The 22,530-nt window shown below is 37.9% G+C and overlaps 1 protein-coding gene across 1 annotated transcript in view; it reads right to left on the bottom strand.

Annotated features, from left to right (window-relative positions):
• Positions 1-22,530, bottom strand: part of OTOGL (otogelin like) — a 95,698-nt gene that overhangs the window by 62,028 nt on the left and 11,140 nt on the right. The window contains exons 9-24 of the mRNA XM_034063322.1: positions 20,385-20,590; positions 17,478-17,602; positions 16,776-16,882; positions 14,528-14,634; positions 13,713-13,838; positions 12,914-13,022; positions 12,617-12,663; positions 11,105-11,250; positions 9,435-9,558; positions 7,678-7,855; positions 6,701-6,825; positions 5,144-5,353; positions 4,209-4,374; positions 2,874-2,948; positions 1,674-1,726; positions 860-1,022 (exon numbers count right to left, since the gene is read on the bottom strand). Coding sequence (XP_033919213.1) covers positions 860-1,022; positions 1,674-1,726; positions 2,874-2,948; positions 4,209-4,374; positions 5,144-5,353; positions 6,701-6,825; positions 7,678-7,855; positions 9,435-9,558; positions 11,105-11,250; positions 12,617-12,663; positions 12,914-13,022; positions 13,713-13,838; positions 14,528-14,634; positions 16,776-16,882; positions 17,478-17,602; positions 20,385-20,590 — 2,067 coding nt within the window. The remainder of the gene's footprint in view (positions 1-859; positions 1,023-1,673; positions 1,727-2,873; positions 2,949-4,208; positions 4,375-5,143; positions 5,354-6,700; positions 6,826-7,677; positions 7,856-9,434; positions 9,559-11,104; positions 11,251-12,616; positions 12,664-12,913; positions 13,023-13,712; positions 13,839-14,527; positions 14,635-16,775; positions 16,883-17,477; positions 17,603-20,384; positions 20,591-22,530) is intronic.

Here is a 22,530-nt window from a genome sequence, read left to right as displayed (position 1 = left end):
GTGCACAGCTGAAATACTGTCAGGATACACATACAGTGAAATAAAATCAAAAGTTGAGAAAAAACAGGGAGCACTTCACCTGAGGCCAAATTGCAGCAATCTGCACAGCATATTTGACTCTTCAAATCTGAAAATGCACATATCAGGCATCATGGGAGGGAACAGAAGCAGAGGGAGTGGTAGCTGATCCTGACAGTAACTTCATAACAAATGCTTCTAGCCTTTGTACTTGGATTGACCTCTCCAAAGCTCAGCAGACTGTTTCTGGGCACCAAATCCAAATACATGTGCTGAGAAAAAAACTTTGGCTGAGTTCAAAATGGCAGAAAGCATGAGCATGAAAAGAGCAGGATCCAGCCCACAGAACCCTCCTCCCTGATCTGGGTTAGGCATCAGTACTGTAAGCCTGAGTAGAAGTCTAGGGGAGACAATTACTTGGGCAGTAAGCAGGAACACAGATGGCCAATTTTTGTAACATTTGCTTTTACACTCAAATAAACTATACTGTTCAAATGGTGAGAGTCATCTCCTGTCTAAAGAGTCCCAAATAACAGCCATACTGGTAGCAAGCTGGATATCTCATGGGATAGTGGAATCATGGTCTCAGCATTGACAAACTGTAGAACTCCACCTGAAGCAGTATTATAGCACAAAGCATCACACCAGCAGGAAGGAGAAAAGGGCTCTCAAAGAAAGAAAGAGTTGGCCTTTTGTATATCTGCAAAAAGTTAGAGAACAATAGGTTCAGATTTAGAGGTGTGATACCACTGGAATTTAAAAAGTAAAACAAAATATGCAGAGTTAAATTGTGAAAAATATGTATGTAGCTTGTGTTCCAGGTTGTTCTGCCAAAGCTTACCCAGGGGGGCAAATGCAGCCACTTCCACAGGGTGGTGAGGGGACACAGGAGAAGTTCATGGCAAGGTTCACACAAGAGATCCCGCAATTCACACCCGCTGCTGGTAATCCAGGCACCGGAGATCTGCAGTCGTAGTAGATTTTTCCTTCAGGGCATATATGAACTTCAAATGCAAAATGCAGGTTAAATGAGGTCAACTGCTCTTTTGCACTCAAGGTTTTCTATTTGTTTTTGTTCACAGTCTATTTGTTGTGTGTACTGTTTACAGTACACGTGAGAACACAATCTGGATAAAATTCTATAACTTCATTTGTATTACAGCATTATTTATATCAAGGATCTGGATCTACGCACCCTGGATCTGATACACAGCCCATTCTTAAAGATGGAATAATAATGCCTTAGGTAGACAAAATCTTTAGAAGTGGCATGATTTTCAGTGTACTGAAATCCCTTATAAACCATTAGAAATTCATTAAAAATTTGCTTTCTAGAGATCAAGACTTTCAGGCTTCCTAAACATGGACAGTGAGCCTAATTTTAGGTATTCCCACAAGAACATACTGACCTACACCTCACATGCAATTATTTAATTTTTCAGTTTCCCAAGTGACTTACTTACTTACAATTTGTGCTACAGAAAAAGAAAAAACTTTATAACCAAGACAACTTGTGCTCCTCACCTCTTATTTTAAACATGTTGTGATGTTAAGTATCTCGTAATGCAAATACATATAAGGAGAAAACCGAATGACTATGCAACGTAAAAAACTTTTTGTGGGCAAATCTAATATGAGACAAAACTGTAAATTACCTGTATTTTCTGTGGTGGCTTCAATACATTTCACTGTTCCATTTAAACACTGACTGCAAAACAAAAGCAAGCCTATCTTCATTCAAGGGGAAAATGTTAAAAAAGATAGTACAGGTTAAAAAAGATAATACGTCTTAACCCTATTTAAACAATAGAAATAGGGAGGAGAAGGAGGATTAAATTCTAAAAGCATGAGTTCTGACCAGCAATTTCTTGATGTTTTCTAACCAATGATCTGTAATGAGGGCCCAGACTCACAAAGATGGTTGTGTACTATTTGATTGCCTAATTTTCACTGAAATAAAAAAGAAGCTGGGTATGTCAGGCTTTGTGGAAGCAAAGGGCCAAGTGATTCAGGTTGCTGGCAATGTTACACAAAACCTTATATGTGCTGGGGAATATGGAAGGTTACAGTAGGAAAAATTTTTAATTGCACATACATTAGGAGACACATCTTGATTCTATTTTGATAAAATACAGAATTAGAGAAAACCACATTCAACAATAAGCCTAGTCCTCATTTTTTCCTTTTACTTAAAAACAAAAAATGTGGAAAAAAAAACATTGCAGAGGCATAGCAATGGCAGAAAAACTAAGCCCCTACTCTCACCTCTTGAACTATGTGATTATCAAGCTTCAGTTATAACAACTGTAATACATAAGACCTCAGCAAGAATTAAGCTTGGCACAAAAGTCACATACATGATTTTAGATCAGCAGGTTGAGAGCATTTCTTGTAAAATGAACAAGTTTTACCAGGAAACCTGGGAGGTTTCCCACTTGTTTTAGTGAGGTCAGGATTCCATCATGAATTAATAATACAAAATGACACAAATATAGCTCTCTGCAAGCCTTTGTTTGAAAGACATTCCAAAATAGAATCACATTGTTTATTCTTCCAAAACCAGTCTCGTATTGCTATCATAACACCCCCCAGGTCTAAGAACAGGACTGGATCCGCTATGTGTGTGTTTTGAGATATTCTTTAGTCCCTGGCTTACAGAATTTTCCAGGTATCCTGTTGTTAAAATAAGCAGCTACGTAATCCAATTTCTATTAGGCTCCCTATTACTAAGTGTGGAAGAAAAATAAAATCTTAATACAATAGACTTTCATTCTATGTGAAAGAATTCTCAACACCCTTGAGTAGCATCCAGACTGTGATACATGAAAGGTAAAATTCTTGGAGCTCAAACCTACCAGGAGCCTGTTGGTGTAGCTAGGATTTCTCCAGGCTGGAGGGCTTTGCCCTTGTAATGACAATGACAGGCAGATCTGTTAAAAGAATATTTATGTAACTACAAAAGCAAGATGAAATGTGGATTTAAGGGCAATCCATTTATCAAGCTAATATGATAAGCAGGCCTTACAATTCATTAACTTAATCTTAATATTTACAACACTTTTCTAAGGTCAAAAACTAAAGGATAACCATCTGACTGTATTGAAGTCAGTAGCAAACTCCTCCCATCCTCAACAATGCCAGGATTTTCCTCAATCTCTGTATCATTTATTTGCTGTTTCTGTGCATTTGTCTTACAGAAAGGAGCTTTCTTTCCCAGTTATGGGAATAGTATGGCAATATGTAGTTTCCATTCAAGTTACTGTCAAAATCTTGGTATGTAAGGATTGCTATAGCAAATTCTATTCATTCTGTCAGCATGAATGTCAGCACAGCAACCATAGAAACCATGGAAAATATGGGAATCCAAGTTACCTCACACTCTTTAATAGTTTGAAACAGTCTTTATCCCTACAATATGAACTTTACTGATCTTTTCAAAATATATATACAATGAAAAGCAATAGCTCTGCATAATTGTGAAATTAATACAAGTTTTCATTCCAATTATTAGTTCAGTGCCTGAACTCAGTAACTTTGCATGATATCGAGCTATAAAATGTCAGTACACAATCATAGAATTTGGGTTGGAAAGGACCTTAAAATCATGCAATTCCAACCCCCATGCCATAGGCAGGAACACCTTCCACTAGACCATGTTGCTCAAGGCCCCATCCAGTCAGGCCTTGAACACTGAAGTGATGGAGCATTCACAACTTCTTTGGGCAGCCTGTTCTAGTGCTTCACCACTCCCAAAGTAAAGAACAAAAACTATTTCCTTTCATTGAGCATTTCCTTCCATTTAACTGAAGGGATTTGCATTGTGAGATAGAAAGAAAGACACTTCTATCTGCTTTCACTGTATGATCCCTCTTTACAGATTGCTACTACATAGATTCTTTCTATTTTTTCTTAAGTGTTAGAAACATGTTTTCCCATGAATTAATAAAGTTTGATTGCCCTTCTTTAAAGCAGTAATATATCTTCCCTGAAGTGCAGTAGATGGCTGCACACAAAGCAACAGATGAGGCCCCACTATTGATTAGTACAAAAGAATATGAAATCTTCATCTATTGCTTGCTATCCTGTTTAGGCAGTCTACATCTTGAGGAAGACAGCAGGAAAACTACTTTAAATCTTGCTGGAAAGAGGAAAATGTGCCTATGCATAGATTCTATTTTCTTATGACTTACATCGACACACAAAAGTTGACTGACTCTTCAAAATATTTCCCATCAGGGCAATTACATCCTTCTGCACAGTCATCACCACAGATATTTGCCATAGAAAGTGAAGCACAGGAATGTTTACAAAAAGAAGAACACTGATGATAAAGCATACCACTGTGACACATCACAGCTGGAGAAGAGAGAGGGAGAGAAAAGGGAGAACACACTCTTAAAATGTGAAAAATAGAAAACAAAGGAACATATAATGGAATTGCAAAACGGAGAAGCAAAATGTTCTCTTGCTGCACTGGGGTGAGTTGAAATGCATGAGAAAAACATGCTGGTTTACTGATTTCATCATAAGTTAGAACTATTTAGATTCAGGTGGGTTTATGTTAGACAGCTCCTTGGCTGGAATTGTCTATTTTGTAAGCAGTAGACATCTATTCTTTATATGTGTGGGTGTGTCTATCTAGTAACTTAGGCATCCAAGAGAGGAAGAATGGTCTAGTTAAGGTTGAGGCATTACTGTATGGTTTAAAAATGCCTTGTTTAAAATTATTGCTATATCCTACTTGGCAAATCGTTTTCCACCCTGCCCTGCCTGACCTGGGGAGCCCCTGCCACCCTGGCTTGCCTTTCCTTAGGAACAGTCCTGTTCCTGCAACTACCTGACTAATTTAGCCTAATAGAAGCTTCCATATGATTAAGGTGTTCAAAGCCAGAAATCTAAGTTATCTCTGTAGCTAGTGGAAAGGGACAGGCATTGCCTGTAAGATTGCTCAGGGTCCCTGACTCATGTGTCTAATGTAAAGGCTATTTGTGTTCTCCCCTGAATATGTTATTACCCAATGGCACAATTCTAGTTTCCAGCAAAAAAGGTCAATCCCTATACTTTGTGGAGTGAATAGAATTTTAGATATTTCTAAAAAATGTTCCATTCTGTAAACATTACTCACCACAGTAAGAAATGTGAGATCTGAAGTCAGCGACGACCCCGTGCTTGCCACACACGTAAGCATAGTGTGCCAAAGCATTACACAAACAGCTGCTTCCACATTTGCACGCATCGAAGCGGCATTGCTGGTAGTATAACCCCGGACTGATGTAGGCATGACAGGGAGCAAAAACTTCTTGGTTGATGATATCACAGTGAGATGCATACCCAGCTAAGAGAAGGCAACACTGGTTTAGCCTGATCCATTTTAATGTGACACTTACTCAAATGAATAGCACAGAATATTTTTTGCAAGGAGTCACATGGGAAAGACAAGGAGTAAAAAGGACAAGTTACTCCTGGGGAGATTCTGGTTGAACATGACAGGAAAATTTTTCACAATGAGAACACTTAGCCATTGGAATAATCTCCCCAAGGAAGTGGTGGATTCCCCAGCACTGAACACTTTTAAGATCCAGCTGGACAGGGTGCTGAGCCATCTAGTCTAGGTCATGCTTTTCCTAGAAAAGTTGGAACAGGTGAACTTTGAGGTCCCTTCCAATCTGTTATTCTATAATTCTGTTGAAGGAGCATCCCTACCCTTCATCCTCTCTGTTCCTTCCCACATACACACACTGACATAAGGATTTCTGTAGTCTCAGTAAACTAGATTCAAGGAGTGAACTTAACTCAGTTGAAAAGTAACCTGACAAAATAGACAAACAAACAATTTCTTTTTCAGTTTCATCAGATTAAGTTCATCACAGACCTGGAAACATGCTTGTGCTGGCTCAGTACAGGTGGTAGCATGAGGCAGGACCATTTTTCCAGTGATGATTAAAAGATCACAAGAAAATTCAGGCTGGAAGGGACCTCAGAGGGTCATTTAGTTCACCCTCCTGCTCTAAGCAGCTTACATTTAAGTCAAACTTTGCCTTCACTGAGGAAGCACAGAACTGAAGGTGGGCATAAAGTATTTTGGAGAGAGCTAAATCGGCTGAAATGTACTTCTTTAGAAGACAGCCAATGCTGAAGACATAGAAGACAGAACGCCTCAGATTCTTAGAAGTTTATGGTTATTCTAGGCTTGCTCCCACAGGGTCTAAATATGGCCAAATCCCACATCCTTAGTGAGGCCTTATGTCTGAAGCATTAAAAACATTAAATTTTGTCAAAATTGGCAACTACTGTCTGCCCATTGTCTTCATTAATTGAAAAGAACAGCAACACGGAAAGGAGGAGACAGTGAAAGTTCAACACAAAACATAGGCATGTCAACCAGCCAAAACTAAGTCTTCACTCAGGAATTTAAACAAATGCACAAAGATCACATTGTTTGCATCCATTTGTGTCAAAGAGCATAGATGAAGGATAAAGAAACTTTTAATGCAACAGGCATGGAGAAACCAAACACAGGACCTTTGATCTGAACATTGTCTTGGCAAGACACTGTCTCTCATACTTCCTTTATCAATCTAGAAATGCGCATCATATCATTCTTCTTGACTGGCAGAGAAAACAAAAAATGTCCCATAATAATAAGATACAGGTAATTCCAGACTCACATGTGAAAACATACCATTTTGCTGATTAACATTGCAGGGATCAACCACTGGAATGTTGATAGGCACAGAACAAGCTGAGGAAACCTTCCATGCATTTGCATGAAGTTGTGGGGTCCCTTCTATCATCCCTGCTGGAGAACTGAAAAGGAAAAAATCAACACTGCAATTGTCATGCTGACCTTATGGGCTACATGGGTGAGGATACAAATACATCAAAAAGCTTTAGATGCATAGTCACACTGAACATAACCTGTCAAAAGAATTTCCATCTGTGAGGAACAAAGATTTCTCCTCAATGTGGTACTCATGACAAAATACTCTTACAAAGTCTGCCCCCACTTACACCTAATTCAAGTACTCTGAAATGAGCTGGAGAAGGCATTTATGGGATGAGAATTTGGTCTTTATTTGAGTTTGTACATTCAATGAAATGTCAAAAATTTAACCTCTTAGTTAATGTCAGTGTTCTAGAAGGGAGCTGTTTGCATTTTGATGCTGGGCTTCACCAAGTATTTCAGAAGCATTTGTTATTGCTAGAGAAGTTTTGATATTATAGATTGAGGAACTTTAAAGGAAATGAAGCAAAAGAATAAGGAAAATGTGCCCTTCTAATTAAATTATTCCCATGGTTCAGAATTAGATTCTTTTCTCCATTAAAACTTGATGGGGAATCAAGCAGAAATAAGTGTTAATCAGGTGAGATGATCCTGGTATTATCATCCACTCTTTTTGTCACTGCTCATCTATTTGTTTCGATGATAATGGAACAGCAGGGAAGGAAAAAAGTGCATTCAAGAAATATCATTATCTAATAGCTTCTATAAATAATATGGTAGTTTTCTATGACCTAGCTAAATTTATGAGTTTCATATTTTTAAGTCACTAACATTTTAATTAAGAGAGTTTAATTGGTTACATTAATAAAGTATGAGCATGTTAATGAAATTAAATTCTTCTTAAACACAATCTGAATGTACAATGTGCAACTTACAGAAAATCATCTCGTAAATTCCCATTGTATGTTCCACATAGTCCTAATGTTCTTCTCTTCCAGTTGACATCAACTTGAACATAGATCCTCTCTCCATCTTTAGAAAATAGTATCTTCAAACCAAAAGTAGTTTTCAGTTGAACAAAAAAAGAAGATACATTCTGAATTTCAATAGCCCCTGCACAGAGTAAAAGGAAAAGAAAAACAAAGGCACTGAAATCCAGCTTCCAGATTGTATTGGTTTACCTCTTAAGCAAAATAGATTCTGAAAACATAAAAATAAAATGAGAAACTGCACAGCTTCACCTGCAGCCAAATAACCTCACCCATCTGAACTGATGAGACATCTCTTTTTCATTAGCAGTGTAAACCAGGAATTGCAACTACTGTCAACAGTAAAAAGTCTCTCGCCTTTCTGTACCTGTGAGTTATCCAGAAACCACTCTCACATTTATTTATTTTTTTAGAAGAAAGCAATGCTACTGCATGCCTCCAGCAATGAGAAGACAAGACAAGAAACCACTTGTTTCTTAGTCTCCAGGGATAAGATTAATTAGCAAATGTCTGTAAACTGTATTGCAATCTTTAGATTGAAGGTTCTCTCCTGCTACTATTGACATGACATCAGTACAGCTCTTTGTTTAAGGTGTATGTGAACTAAGGCCCTATCAAATTCCCAGCTTTCCTTCCCACCAAATCCATTATGTGAGAAAATGGAAATTTCACAGCCAAAGCATTCATTTACTACACATTGTGGGGCTACTTGCAGCTGCAGTGTTAAACCAGATCTACCTTCACAAGCAGCCTTTACACGTGCACACATATATACTTTGGTGCATAAACTGAGAAGAGAAAGAAAAAGTGTGAGCTTAAAGATGTTCTTCACTGATACGTTTAACTAGATACACCCAACTATCAAGAATCTAACACCAAAATATTTGTGATCAATTGTATTTGTCACAGGGTATGGTAACAGACAAAACAGTGAATAGAGACTGACTCAAGAGACATAAAATTAAATTAAAATGAAGTTACCAAGTAGAACTGTCAACATAACTGAAAGTTTATCTGATCTATGAAGCTCATTCCATAGGAAGCTGTGAATGTCAAAAGCAGTACTGTGACTGAACAAATTCAAAGAAGATACAGCTGAAAGCACCAACACAGAATTCCCTAAACTCTGTTTTGCCAAAAGCTGGGAAAGAGGAACTCCTACTTTACTCTTTCTTACTACAGTTCACTGTAAGATACGAAATTTAGCAATATCATTTCCACTTTTAGTGCTGCATTTTATAACATCCTTTTAAGACTGATTTATTTTACTATCCATTCTGAAAAGATGAAGTAACCTGTCTGAAATCAGGCAGACGTAAGTCAGCACTGAAAGCAATGTAGATCCCACAAAGCGCATGGATTCCATCAAGCTAGACCTTAACATCAGTCTCAAGAGGATTTTCAGCCTCTCTTTGCCTCCTTTCTTTTTCTTACTTCCTCCCCCTTTAACAAAATTAGTGGAATTCCAGGTACTCTCTAATGTAAGAAATACAAAGAAATGAGGACATCACGAAAGACTCTATTTCACAGGCTGGAAAAGTATATTTCTAGAACCACTACTAAGGTTATAAGAAGTAATCAATTGTGAGTTTCATAAATTATGCTTGAAGGAATTCCTTTCCATAGACAGATATTATTAAAAAGCTTTGGAGCTTATAAAAGAAAGAATGTGAACTCTGGTATCTACTCCATGCACTTCTTACCATTAAGGTTAAAAACTTGGTTAGGGCCAGTTTGTACTTGACCATATCTTGTGAGAGTTACTTGTTTGCTCACATCATCTTCGAGGACTAGAGTTATAGACTCAATGCAGGCGTGGTCAAAGTTCTAAGTAGAAATGAGTTTCACCATCAGAAACAGAGACATTAGTATTACCATGGAAAGCAAACCCAAACAAACGAGATAAAACAGCTGTATAGAAAGGAAGTATCAGAACTGTCATCAGGTAATAAACTGTCACTCAAAGCATTAAACAGAGCACCCTAAATTGTACCTAGAATATAATAAAACATGCATATGCATATAAGAGCAAGGAGAATGCATTTTAGCTCTTATGGCAGTCTAGTAGCAATTAGACTGAGACGCCAGTACTGGTACAGGGTTCAAAAGGCCATACTTGCATGGCCTCCCTGGGTACTCCTCATTGCTGGTTTAACCAGTGTTTGAGCAAGTCTGACCCCATCTATAGCAAGCTGGTGCAACCAGAGCCCAAATGCAGCCAATCCAGCAGAAAGAAACTATTGTACACATGAAGGTACTTCTCGCCTTGAAATGTAGTCATGCTCTTTGCAGACCAAAAGGATATATTTTCTCCAGAATTATACTGCAATAATATCTCATTATCTGTCAAAAACTCAATATCTGTCAAAAACTGTCAAAAACACCCATCATTTTAAGAGTAATATCCAGGCAAAATTTATGAACCTAAGTACAGGACAAAAGGTGACACATAACTAAATCAAGCATCTTATGGTTCCCAGGCCCCCTGTGTTTTCATCTTGAAACTTTCCAAGGTACCTAGAATTGTGATAAGGATTATTTCCAGTAGCATCCTTGTCTCACAGTGGCTACCTAACCAACCATTTAATGAGGCCATCTGAAATGCAGAAGCTCAACATCTATGCTTACAAAGGGGGGTGTTTATAAAAAAAAAAAAGCAGACACTAGCTCATAGTCTAGCTTTTGAGAGACAGTCCCATAGTAGGGCAGATTTAATGTATCACTCCCTGCTGATGAGTTCAGCCATCCCAGGCTTCAGCACACTGGTAGCTGTGAGTCACAGTCTCAGAGCTCCTTCTCCTGAGAGCCTAGGTGACTAATAACATCATTAAATCCAGTCTCGCAGATAAGTGTTTTTTATAAACACCTCTATTAGTAAAGCCTGTTGTTGGATTCCTGCCAAAATATATTCAAACAGATATGTGGTGGCTAGTCTCTTCAGTAGTTTTCTAAAAGGCATTTTTCCAGCAAAGTAAATATGCTATAACATATCACATCAAAATCTAATGTTACCAAAAAAACCCCTCTTGCCTACCTAGCAGCATGTTAAATCTGTTCAGTGCTGTCAGCAAGAGCTTTTCTAAAGCCTGAGACATCTGTTTGTACTATAACCAAAGATGCATATACTTGTTTAATGTGCATAAGTAAATAACTCTCTAGACTTTACCCCTCTAAAGATGCAATTTGTTTTACAAAAGGCAATACAATACACAGCAATACAGCTGCTTACATAAAAAGCTATGAAATTGTTTCAGTTTATATTTTCTGTTTAAAGCATAAACAGAAAACATGAAGCATAAACCATAGCCCAGTAATTTACAGTAGAAACTATACAAGATTTCCTGAAATATGGATGGACATGTTTGTGACTTACCTGTCCACAAGGTGCTTTCTGTAAAGTTATTGTGAATTTGTTTTTCCCAGTGCCTTTTACCAAAATGTACTGGCAAATCCCAAGAAAGGTGAAATGGCGTCCATCAAATGTTGTGAAATGAGAGCTACCTGTTATAGAGCACTCAGCTTGAGAGAAAAAGGATGAACAAGAGTGTTTACTTGCATAAAAATGTATAATTATTCTGTGAGTTTTGTAGGAGTCATAAATAAAACATTTTCTCCTGAATTCTAAGTACATAATCCAGGGTAACTTTATGTAGCTGTTACGGCATTTGGAAATAAAATACTTTATATACCACTGTTTCCTTCAGATAAACCATTTCACACTGCAGACATCAATGTGCAGCATCTTCAGATTATAACTAGATGGGATGCCTTTGAATCATGAACTCTCTAAAATTCAAAAGAGTTTTCTCTTTATTACAATTCTGAAGTTTCCTAGAATCTCCTTTCTCGTCATCTTTTGGCATGAATGAGTGTGAAGGCAAGATTCTTACTCTTTCATTCTAGGTACTCTGGCACTGCTTGTTACTGCATGTAGAGGCTGCAGGTGGCTGTCCTCAGGGCACATCTATATTTATTTTCCAGTTCAGATCAAGACTGCACTCCTGAAGCAAGTCTCCAGTGATCCCCACTTACTGCACTTTCATTCACACCATGGGGCAGTGTCAGAGCACATGAACTAGATTCATTTTGGCTGCAGCTACTGCAGGAGGTGCTCTGTGGGAGCACATCTAACCTGCTCCTGCTACTAACAGGCATTCAGCCCCCAGGATCCGACTAAACCCCACATGCACACTCTACGCAGACAAGACAAATGAAGTGGTTCTCAGTGTCAATTGTTTTACACTACAGATCCAACCTGTCAAGCTTTTCTTAGTAACTGTTAAGACTTGTTCATTATCTCAGTCACAGGGGGATCCTTAATTTGTAAACAATTCTCTCTTTCACAAGTTTCATAGTATAATCTCATCTAAGATACAGAACTGTCTAGGGAGTTTCACTACCCAACTAATGCATGTTCCCTTGAGTAGCTCAACACAGAGACATGTAATCATTATCCAAACATGAACCGCTGTTACAAGGGAGAAAATACAACACACTGATCATCAGAATGATGGGTTTCTTATTATATGCAGTACAATTGCACCTAGAAGAGAGGAGATCCTTGTATCTGGCCTAGCTACTGAAGAGGCAGTAGAACTAAGCCATCTCCCCCAAAGAACATAGAGTATAAACAGAAGACAGAAAACAAGAGGTGGATGTAACACGCTGAATTAGGGAAGCAAATAGGAAAAGGTAAAATGTATATGGTCAGGCAGTTAGCAGCTTTGTACCAGCTGTCTCACTGCTATACTCAACATCCATCTGCTTAATCTTTCTTCTTAAATTAGCATACCAAGCCCTTGGATCATATTTGCTTCTGTTGTCCTCTGAAAAGTTTATCTCCTATGTTCACTGAGGAGATAAAAGAATAATGCAATACAGATACCTGGGCAATCATGATCAGTGCAGTTCCAAATGCCACCAATGCAAATACTAGAAAGAAAAATCACAAAACAGAAAATCAGTGTTCAGATCTTTAGCAAAAAGAGAAGCATTGTGCTAACTAATATGTCTTGAATTCAACCTTTCCATAGATTAGCCTGAATATTTTAGTGATAGACAGGGCCAAGACTATAAAACATAGATACTAACTATTCCTTAAAATGCAAATGTGACTGTGATGTTCAGCTAACATTGGGGAGCACTCACAGAGAGAGGAAACAAGCATGAGGCTTTCACATACCAGTTGCTACATTCTTGTTCAATTTTTGAGCCTACAGGGAAGGCAGTTCCGTGATAAACACAAGGACAATTCGACACAGAGATACAAGTTCCATTTTCCATAATGAGACCTATCAGGAGGGAAGTTAACAAATGAAATGAAAACTAAGTTAACACTCTGGATCACTGCTTTTCCCCCATCTGACTGAAACACTCAAATCTGCCGAAAGGTGATCCCACCAGTCTTACCCAGGAACCAACAAAAAGAGCTGCCTGGTGAGTGCAGAGAGCTCACAGTGATGAACAGTGTTGCTCTCTCAAAGCAGTTGTCACTCTGAAGGGCTGCTTTATGAAAAATGTCTGCCTTAAGCATGTAAAGCTGTATAGACTCAAAAATGGAAAAATTCTGATGTCAGGTATCTTTAGTCCTTCTGAAACAGGACTGTTCATAGTCCAGTACCTGATTTTTGTTGAGTAACATATTTGCTTCCTTGTACAGAGCATACATAAGACATACTCTGTTTAAAATAGATCATGACAGATTTTGGAATAAGCAGATTAAATATATGCAACATCTTATTGTAAAAAGCATTAGTGATGGCTGATTTTAACTGATATTTCATTCTGAGACACCTTTGCATGCTAGAGAAATGTTTAGAACACAATAAAATGAGGACTCACAGAATAACAACAACTAGAGAAGAATCTACAGTATTCATATTTTCAGGATTTAACTTAAGCACAGTCTATTTTGACAACTTTATTATGATGTTGGATATTAGGTTTACACATTTTATTAATATAAAATTGACAGTACTTACCATCTGGACAGTAACAGCCATCTAAGCAGTGTAGGTTGCTGCCAAGACAGTCTTTTTCAAATGTGCAGGTTGGTGGACAACAGCTGATGCAGTCACGGTGTACAAAGCTGTCTTCACACTTCTCAGCTAGAAAAATACATTGTACATTGAACATCAATGCAATTTCTCCTTCCATACTGGCGAATTTCCTCTCTCAAATAAACAGTTGTGCGGTGTTTCTAGTATAGGTAATTATTCAGATCAAGTACAACGGATTGTTTGGAGAGGTTTTAACTGACAAACTGTGGTGAATCTCTCATCAGTAGTTAAGTCTTTCTTTAGCAAATTCTTACATCACCCCTGCAAAAGAAGTTATAGCTTCTGTGACAGGGGAACGTGTGCTCATATCTCAGCTAGCTCAAAATCTCATGCATGAGACTCAACTGCAATTGATGGGTGGTGGTGATAACTAGGAGCTGTATTAACAGTATTCTGTAGGACCAGTAAAGGCTGAACGGTCATCTGGGAAGAGAGGCAACATGAAATGTCTGCAGATGTTTGTTCTTTGTCCTAGAATATAATCAGCACACATGATGTTTCAAGTGATCTGTTGAAACATGAGTTTTATAGGGATCTAGATCAGATCACAATGGAATTAAAATATTCCTCTAGCAAGACACTGACTTCATTGTTTTCCAGCAATAGTGAAGCTGGCTGATCTACTTCAGTAACAGGTTTGAGTCCTATAGTCTCAAAACTGTCAAGATGGAATTATTTGAAATTAATACATTGGGTATCTCAAAGGTCACATAGTATGCTTTGTTAAAGAGTCTTACTACAGGCAGGAAAGTCATCCCTCCAGTCCCGCACTGGGGACCCAGCGTGAGAGCATGCTCTAGCGTACTCTGTCACTGCCCTGCAGTATGTTTCATCATCATCTGCTCTGAAATGATAAAACAAGAGAGTAAGGAAGGAATCCAGACCCTATCTACAAATCTCTGCCACAGGACACTGCTCAGGATTCTTCACACATATCTGACACCACTCAGTCATAGTAGCATATAGTGAAAATACTGTGAAAAGGAGCAAGCTATACTGAACACACTGTCGTGCTTTTATCATTTGGTAAAACCCACCCTTCCTGCATGACATGAAAACTCTGACCTGTACTGATAAAAGACATTCTGGTCCAAGTAACAAGTTCAAACTTCTAATTGCCTGTCAGTCCTTGAATTTAGGAAAGAAGAGCCCTGTTGGCAGACTTCTGAACTTGTGCTGAAGTGCTCAGCACCAGAAGCATAATCCACTGAATGCCATAGACAGACCCAAGGATTTATACACAACCCTGGGCAAAAGCATTATCTCTGCCTTAGTCTATACAAAAGAAGATGTGCAGGATGCTTTTACCAGGACCAAGTAAAAAGATATTCATCAGTGTTAGGTAAACACAAATTTTGTTCAGATTAAGTCACACAAGATGAGATATCACCAATGTTTTTTTACTGTGAAAGTCCAAAAGCTCCCATCACTCACTGTGAAGGACTTGATGCCAAAAAGAACTAGTCATAACAAGACATTTCTATTATAAGCATGACTGGGACATATCAGCTGAGTTTGTCTTTCAACACACAAGATCATGTTTCCAAAATTAATGGTCTTAAGACAATAGTATATTGTGTTTGTATTCTGCTTTCAGCACATCTGTTATCAAATCAAACACCACTATACTCTTTGTTACAGTGATCAGAGCCTCTCCAGCTTTCCTTATCTAATCCAATTAAATGGATCTTAATAAAAAGAATACTTGGCATATACTATGACCCCACAAAAAAACTTCATAAACTGACACTAAGCCACAAGAAGAGAGGTCTCTTTTATAAACAAAATAAGCCTAAATTAATTAGGTTCTGAGTCACAGAAACTTCATTCAAAGTTTTTAACATTTACACAATTCACATCAACACACATATACAACACACATATATATGTTCACAAAAATCAAATCTGCCTTTACACCATGACACTGATGCAATATCACATTTGAAAATTACTTTTTTTAAAATTTGCCTTTCATTATTCTTCTACAAAGTCACAATAAACTCCTGAGTTACAAAGAGACCATATACAGACAACTCATTTCTTCTCTGAGTGCAATCAATGTATAGATCATAAACTTCAGGAAGCACACTGGAGATATGCCTACAGACACAAATTCTTCCATCTTCATGGTAAATCAGGAAACTGAAAAATCATTAATAATGAACAAATGAGTTGCAATGGATTATACTGAGTGACTTTAACTTTTAGTCTTGTGATCCTTTTGTATGTTTTTGATTACATTGATGATATTCTGAGAAGGCCATTATAGTATCTGGTAAAAATCCTATTTTTGACAATTATTTCTTAATTTAGAAAACCCACTAAAAAGGCAGTGGTACAGAGCTCAGTCATCTATTCAATTACACTCTGGAGCATCTCTTTACTTTGAATGACAAAAGCTAAACAGGAGTCTGGAGAGTTAAGGAAATATACCAGGGTGCATATAATGCCAGCAGTTGAGGGGGTGTAACTCCCACCAAAGCCAGTTAATGACTAAATCCTTTTGACAACTCTGAATACACATAAATAAAACAATTTTGAGAAATTCTACTGATCTGAACCATAATGCTCATAAAAAAGTCCAGCTCCACCAAACAAATGGTCCAGCTCCTCCAATATCATTAATATTTTCTCCTAGTATCATCTTCATGTATTTTTGATTCAGGGCCTCCAAGTACCAATTTCAGGGGTTTTGTGATTAGAAGCTCCTCTTTTATCATTAGTGTTTCTCCATGGGTTTCTCTGCCATGTATTTGTCTAGTATTTCATTAAGTCTATGCCAACCTTTAGCAATCAAAATATCCCTAGGAAGGCTTATTCTGTGCCCTTTGTTTCCACACTAAATCACCCACCGAGAAACCCCATCTGTCTCATTTTGAGCTTGGTTCTTCCTAACTTCCCTCAGTGCTGCTCAGTTCTTGCCTCCAACAAAAGTGTGAACATTCATTTCATGTGTCAAAAATAAATACAGAACCTCAGTCTTACCTGCAAAGATCATTCATGCAGCTAGAAATATAAGAATATGGATCTATGCTTTCATGACAGCTGAGAAAAGGAAACTGTAGGAATATTTGGCACTTGAAGAATATGTCCTGTGCATTAAGGAGAATCAGTAAACAACAGTTAGTAAATACTTTCTGCGCAAGCACAATTCTTTTTAGATTTGTTCCCTTAATTGAGGACCCTTTAGATCCCCGTTAAAATTTCAGAATCTCTCAGTCTCATAATTTATTATTATATCCCCTTCACTAGTCATCCAAAAATTTGTCCCTTCTGCCTAGGCTGTCTTGATTGCATGCTGCTCCTAAACCAGCTGAGATGAAAAAGCATGAAATAACAAAAAAATCATTTTGTCTCAGTGCAGGAGCTGAGTATGTTACTTCTGCAGGATTTCACGATTTCCAAAATAATAAGGTGTAAGATGCCAGGACTGGAAACTGAACCCTAGTTTACTGCAGCAAAGAAGAGCTCTGCCAGCAGAGCTGTGCCACTTGGCACATCTTATCTAAGCCTTTGTACTTCTAAGCTAAACATCTGAAGATCTTCAGACATTTCCTAGCAACAGTCCTGATCTGAATCTTCCCATTTTCAAAGCCTCAATTCATTTAAAGCTTTTTTCAACATGGTGTATATTGCTAGATTCTTGTACCATCACTAGGCCATGAAGATTAAGAATGATTCATTTACCTCAGTGGATTCTGCATCAGCTGAGCAAGGACTGGAAAAATCTGAGGCAGTAGGTACACAAGCTACATCATCTGTTTGCACGGCCCAGCTATTTGCAAATTCAGCAATGTCTTCTGTATATTCACCTACTGCATGAAAATATTGGAAGAGCACCCGGGGAGGGAAAAAAATAAAACTGTCAATACAAACTCCAAAGATAATTTGGAAATTTCTGGTGTTTTTCAATGTGTTCATTGCCTCACTTACAGATGTGTTCAGGGTATAGGTGGTGTAGAAAGATCCCACATTTCTTTTTTAGCTTAAGTATTTTCTACTGCATTTAAATGAAAATATTAAAAAAATATATGAACAAATGTTGGCTGGGTGTTTTTTAAGAGCAGTCAGTGACAATTGTATTACAACTATTCAAATAAGGACAAGCATAATATATTGAATACTTAAGAAAAAATAAATTTCTTTAAAACAATTTAAGGCTTTCATCATGTTTCACAAATGTCAGTCAGCACTATTATCTCCCTCCATTTCCTCTGTTACAGAAAAGCCCTAAAACAAACACACCACTACATGCCCAGCGCTCCTCACAGCATGAGCATGGGAGAATTAACGAACAAGATGCATGACTGGAAGCCATGGCAACAGGCTGAGGAAGATACACGAACACACAAGAAGTTTGGCAGTAAAGAAACAGACCCAAAATATCCATATTTTTGTGGCAAGAACTAAATATTATATTTTCTCTAAGTGTGTTAAAAAGGCTAAATTGCCTGCAACTTGAAGACCCTTACAGTAATTGGTATCTATGCTACAGTTATCTGTATCTATGCATGGTTAGGAGTCAGGGTACTGAAATTAAATCAGCTACAGTTCTTTTCACAGAGCTGTACTGTCCAAAATTTAATCTAACTGTTTCTAGAACAAGATGTACAAAGTTTGACACTGCAATGTGGAAAGCCCAAAAGCACACTAATCAGATATTTGTTCTTGGATCTCCACAAATAAACAAAGATAAGACACTAACTACCAGTCTCTTTTACTCAACAGCCAGGGAGACTTAAAGCATTTCTCCCCCTGAGACAAAACAGCTCTTTGCACAAACATAAAAAGCTGGGGTTTCATCTAGAGGTACCTGTTGACATAAATCTGCTTCTGCAAAAAATATTAAAAATATTTTATTTACATTTCTACATGGCTTGAAAAAATATTTGTATCTCCTCAAAAAAAGACACAAAATAAAATTGCTGTCCTTGAAGCAGTTCTGTACATAAATACAGGCTGTATATTAGAGCAATACAGAAATCCCATTAAAGATGAAGGAAACAGAAAAGGTTTTAAACTGTGCTTTGAGATGGAGTATTACATGCCTTGCAGCAACTTATTTACTTGGGCCATTGCAAATACAGAGCTTTCAGAGTCTGGAAGATGCAGAATAGATATAAAAGTGTCCTTTATATTACTGGGGGAGTAATTTAGCTGGGGAAGATAAATGATCATCCCAAATAACTTATAAGATTTGGAAACACTTAGAAAAATTTTTTGGTTTAGAAGTAATTTGAATTAGCAGCCTAGTCTTCTGAAGATACCAGAACTTCATGCTTCGTATTTGCACAGAGTCAAGGCCTCATGTTATACAATGGTTCAAGGTTAAAATGATTCATAGAGTTCTAGATTGTACACTATGATAATACCATAATTTCTGATGAAGAAAAATGTTAGAAGAAACTATGGTGGTGAAGAAATTGAGCTCTGGAAATTAAGGTATCTAAGAGCTGGAAGTCTTGTACAACTGATAATACATTTAAAGATATTGTAATTACTATTTTTTAGAGATCATGAGAATTCATTATCTCCCCAAATTCCATTTTTCTCCACTATTACAGCTCACCAGTTTTAACTAATTATTAAACATAGTATAGTCTGCTGTGCAGAAGTTAATGCATGAAACAGGCAACTTACTGCTCCCATGGCAGAAGAATTATGAGAAATAGACATTGAGCACATTTTTAAAGACTATACAAAGATAGGCACACTGCATCTTCCTTCACTTAGAAAGTCAAAAAGCTCCACTATCTACCATTAAAAATGGAAAGAAAAAAAACCAAACAACCAAGGGAGGGTGAAAACAGTTTCAGTGAGATAACTCCTGTGACACAAGAATACCCAGGGTCATGGGATGAGATTCTCTCAGCAATGAATGGTAACAGTAAAACAGTCCTGTCTTTGTTTTTATCAGAGGCTGGGAAAAATATTCCTCACATTCTCAAGTTTGTTCTTTTTCTGTTTTGGTTTGGGTTTGTTGGTTTTTTTTTTTTCACATTAATTGCAAGTAGGACAAAAATCCCTACGGAGTAGTCCCTACATAGACTACAGAATGTTTTACCAATTTAGCAAGTAATCTCTGCCTCAGACACAACATTGGGCAGCTCCTTATCCTACAGGGTAGTCAGAGGCCTATGATGCCTTATGCCATGTATGGATACAAGGGACTGCCTGGAAACAGCTTTGAAATCTACATATTTCAACTGGCACTTCTATGATGCTCATACAAAGGAACAAGTGGAGATGGTGCTTTTTGCAAATATTACTATTTTGGCTATTCTCTCCCTCTCTACCTTAAAACATAGAGAAAACCACACACATTTGTTAATTTATTTATTATCTGAAGGCACTTTCATCCGCTAAGATAAACATGCTCCAACTACTTCGCTGAGCAAGAAGAGACTTAAGCATATGTTTAAATACTTTCTTGAAACTTTTCCCTTAGAAACTTTAATTATAAGGATGAGTAGAGCAGATGTTCTGTTTTCTACTGGAAGAATTGAAACAGGACTCTACTTTTTTACAGTACTATATTTAAATTGAGCATGGAAGCTATTCACACAAGGGTATATTTCTAAGCTACTGACTTACTGTTTTGCAGTTTCAGGTCATCATGTTTATTGCCATTAAAATCCCCACAGAGGCCACAAGGTTTTCCCTTATGATCTTCTGTCAGCTTAATATAAATACCAGAGTTTCCATCCCAAGCAAGAGAAAAACCAAAGGTGGTCTTCACCAGAATATAGTCAGCCAGTCTCTCAAAGAAAGCATTTCCGATTGTCTGAGGCAACACTAATCTGAAAAAAATAAACAGCCTGCTTCAGATGAGATAGGTTAGTGGTAGAAAAATGCCACAGAAAACATCACCTTCTAACTCACTAAACCCTCTTTTCCAGGTGTATACAGTCACTTCCGTTCAATTCTTCCTCATGTTTTTCCTATGTTTTCTTCTGCTTCCTTCTCTATATGCAACATCAAAAATGAATGCTGTTCTGTATAAACTTACTGGTTGTACAAATTAGACTCCTGAAAGAATAATGAATCTTTATTTTCAAAGCCCAGCATGGGCACAATGAGGAATACATGACTTCATGAGCCTGCTGCATTGTGTGAGGAGCCGTGTGACACTATGACCATCAGCAGCCTTTTTGGGCACAGAGTCATCACTGGGTTAAACATAGAATAGAATCATAGAATAGAATAGTTAGGGTTGGAAAGGTCCTTAAGATCATCTAGTTCCAGCCCCCCTGCCATGGCCAGGGACACCTCACACTAAACCATGTCACCCAAGCCTCTGTCCAACCTGGTCTTCAACACTGCCAGGGATGGAGCATTCACAACTTCTTTGGGCAACCTATTCCAGTGCCTCACAACCCTTACAGTAAAGAACTTCTTCCTTATATCCAACCTAAACTTCCCCCATTTAAGTTTTAACCCATTACTTCACCTGACTGCCATGATTTTTCAAATCTGATGGCCAGTGGCTTAGCAACTTCATTCGCCAGCTCCTTCAGGACCTGCGTATGGATTTCATCAGGTCCCATGGACTTGTGTATGTTCAGGTTCTTTAGACGGTCTCAAACCAGATCCTCTCCTACAGTGGGCCTAAGGTCTTCATTCTCATAGTCCCTGCATCAGCCTTTCAAGACTTGGGTGGTGTGGTCAGAGCATTTCCCAGTGAAGAGTGAGGCAAAGAAGTCATTAAGAACCTCAGCCTTCTCCAAATCCAGGGCAGCCAGTTCTCCCAATAGCTTCCGGAGAGGGCCCAGGTTGTCCCTAGTCTGTCTTTTATTTTCAATGTACCAATAGAATCCCTTCCTGTTATCGTTCATATCTCTAGCCAACTTTAATTCTAACTGGACCTTAGCTTTCCTAACCTGGTCCCTAGCTTCCCAAACAGCATTCCTGTATTCTTCCCAGGCCACCTGTCATTGCTTCCATCTTTTATAAGCCTCTTTTTTCCCTCTAAGTTTCCTCAGCAGCTCCTTATCCATACATGGAGGTCTCCTGGCCCTCATCTGCAAATGAAGGAAATTACGGTACAGAACTATTGACCAAAATACTGTGTACCTTCCTCCTTTGGCCAAAGACCGCCAGACAATAACATGGCAGTACAGATCTAATACTAGTCTTCCAAAGTAGTTTCTGTTGGGATGAACAGGATCACAGTAGCTATCACACTCAGATGCTAACAGATACATTATATCAAACGGTATGGCCACAACTCTTTGAAGTTTCCTGTATTTTATTAACCAGTCAAACATGATAGCCTTGCATTCATCTTTTTACTTATTAAAAAAAGGTAAATTTGAGGATTTAATGTACCTCAGATATGTTTTGTGGAGTTTTTGCCCAAAAGAGGGCTTAAGATCTTTGATTTAGCCAATTAAGACTTGTCTAGAAGATTATGTCTTACATTAAGTATTGCTACCAAGAACAAATAACAACTGCCTTGATAAAAATGGTATCAGGATGCACCAAGGATTAGCTGGAATTGCCTGATACCAACTTTGTCTATAGAAAGTAGGGATGGGTAATTGTTAGATTGCAGCTGAGAAGTTAAACTCAGGATTCATGTGGGAAGTGTACGCTATCTTCACTCAGATATTACATCTGCACCATTATATCTGCTCACACGAGAGGTCTGTCAGAGCAGAATATAGAACAGTGAGCAATCAATAGATGTATGTATCAAACCATTTTCTCTGGCTGGTGTAAAAAGCATTAATTTCCCAAA

This window comes from Melopsittacus undulatus, chromosome 5 (assembly GCF_012275295.1).
Source record: "Melopsittacus undulatus isolate bMelUnd1 chromosome 5, bMelUnd1.mat.Z, whole genome shotgun sequence".
NCBI lineage: Eukaryota > Metazoa > Chordata > Aves > Psittaciformes > Psittaculidae > Melopsittacus > Melopsittacus undulatus.
The sequence above is the reverse complement of the archived record's forward strand: the minus strand, read 5'-3'. Positions and strand labels throughout refer to the sequence as shown.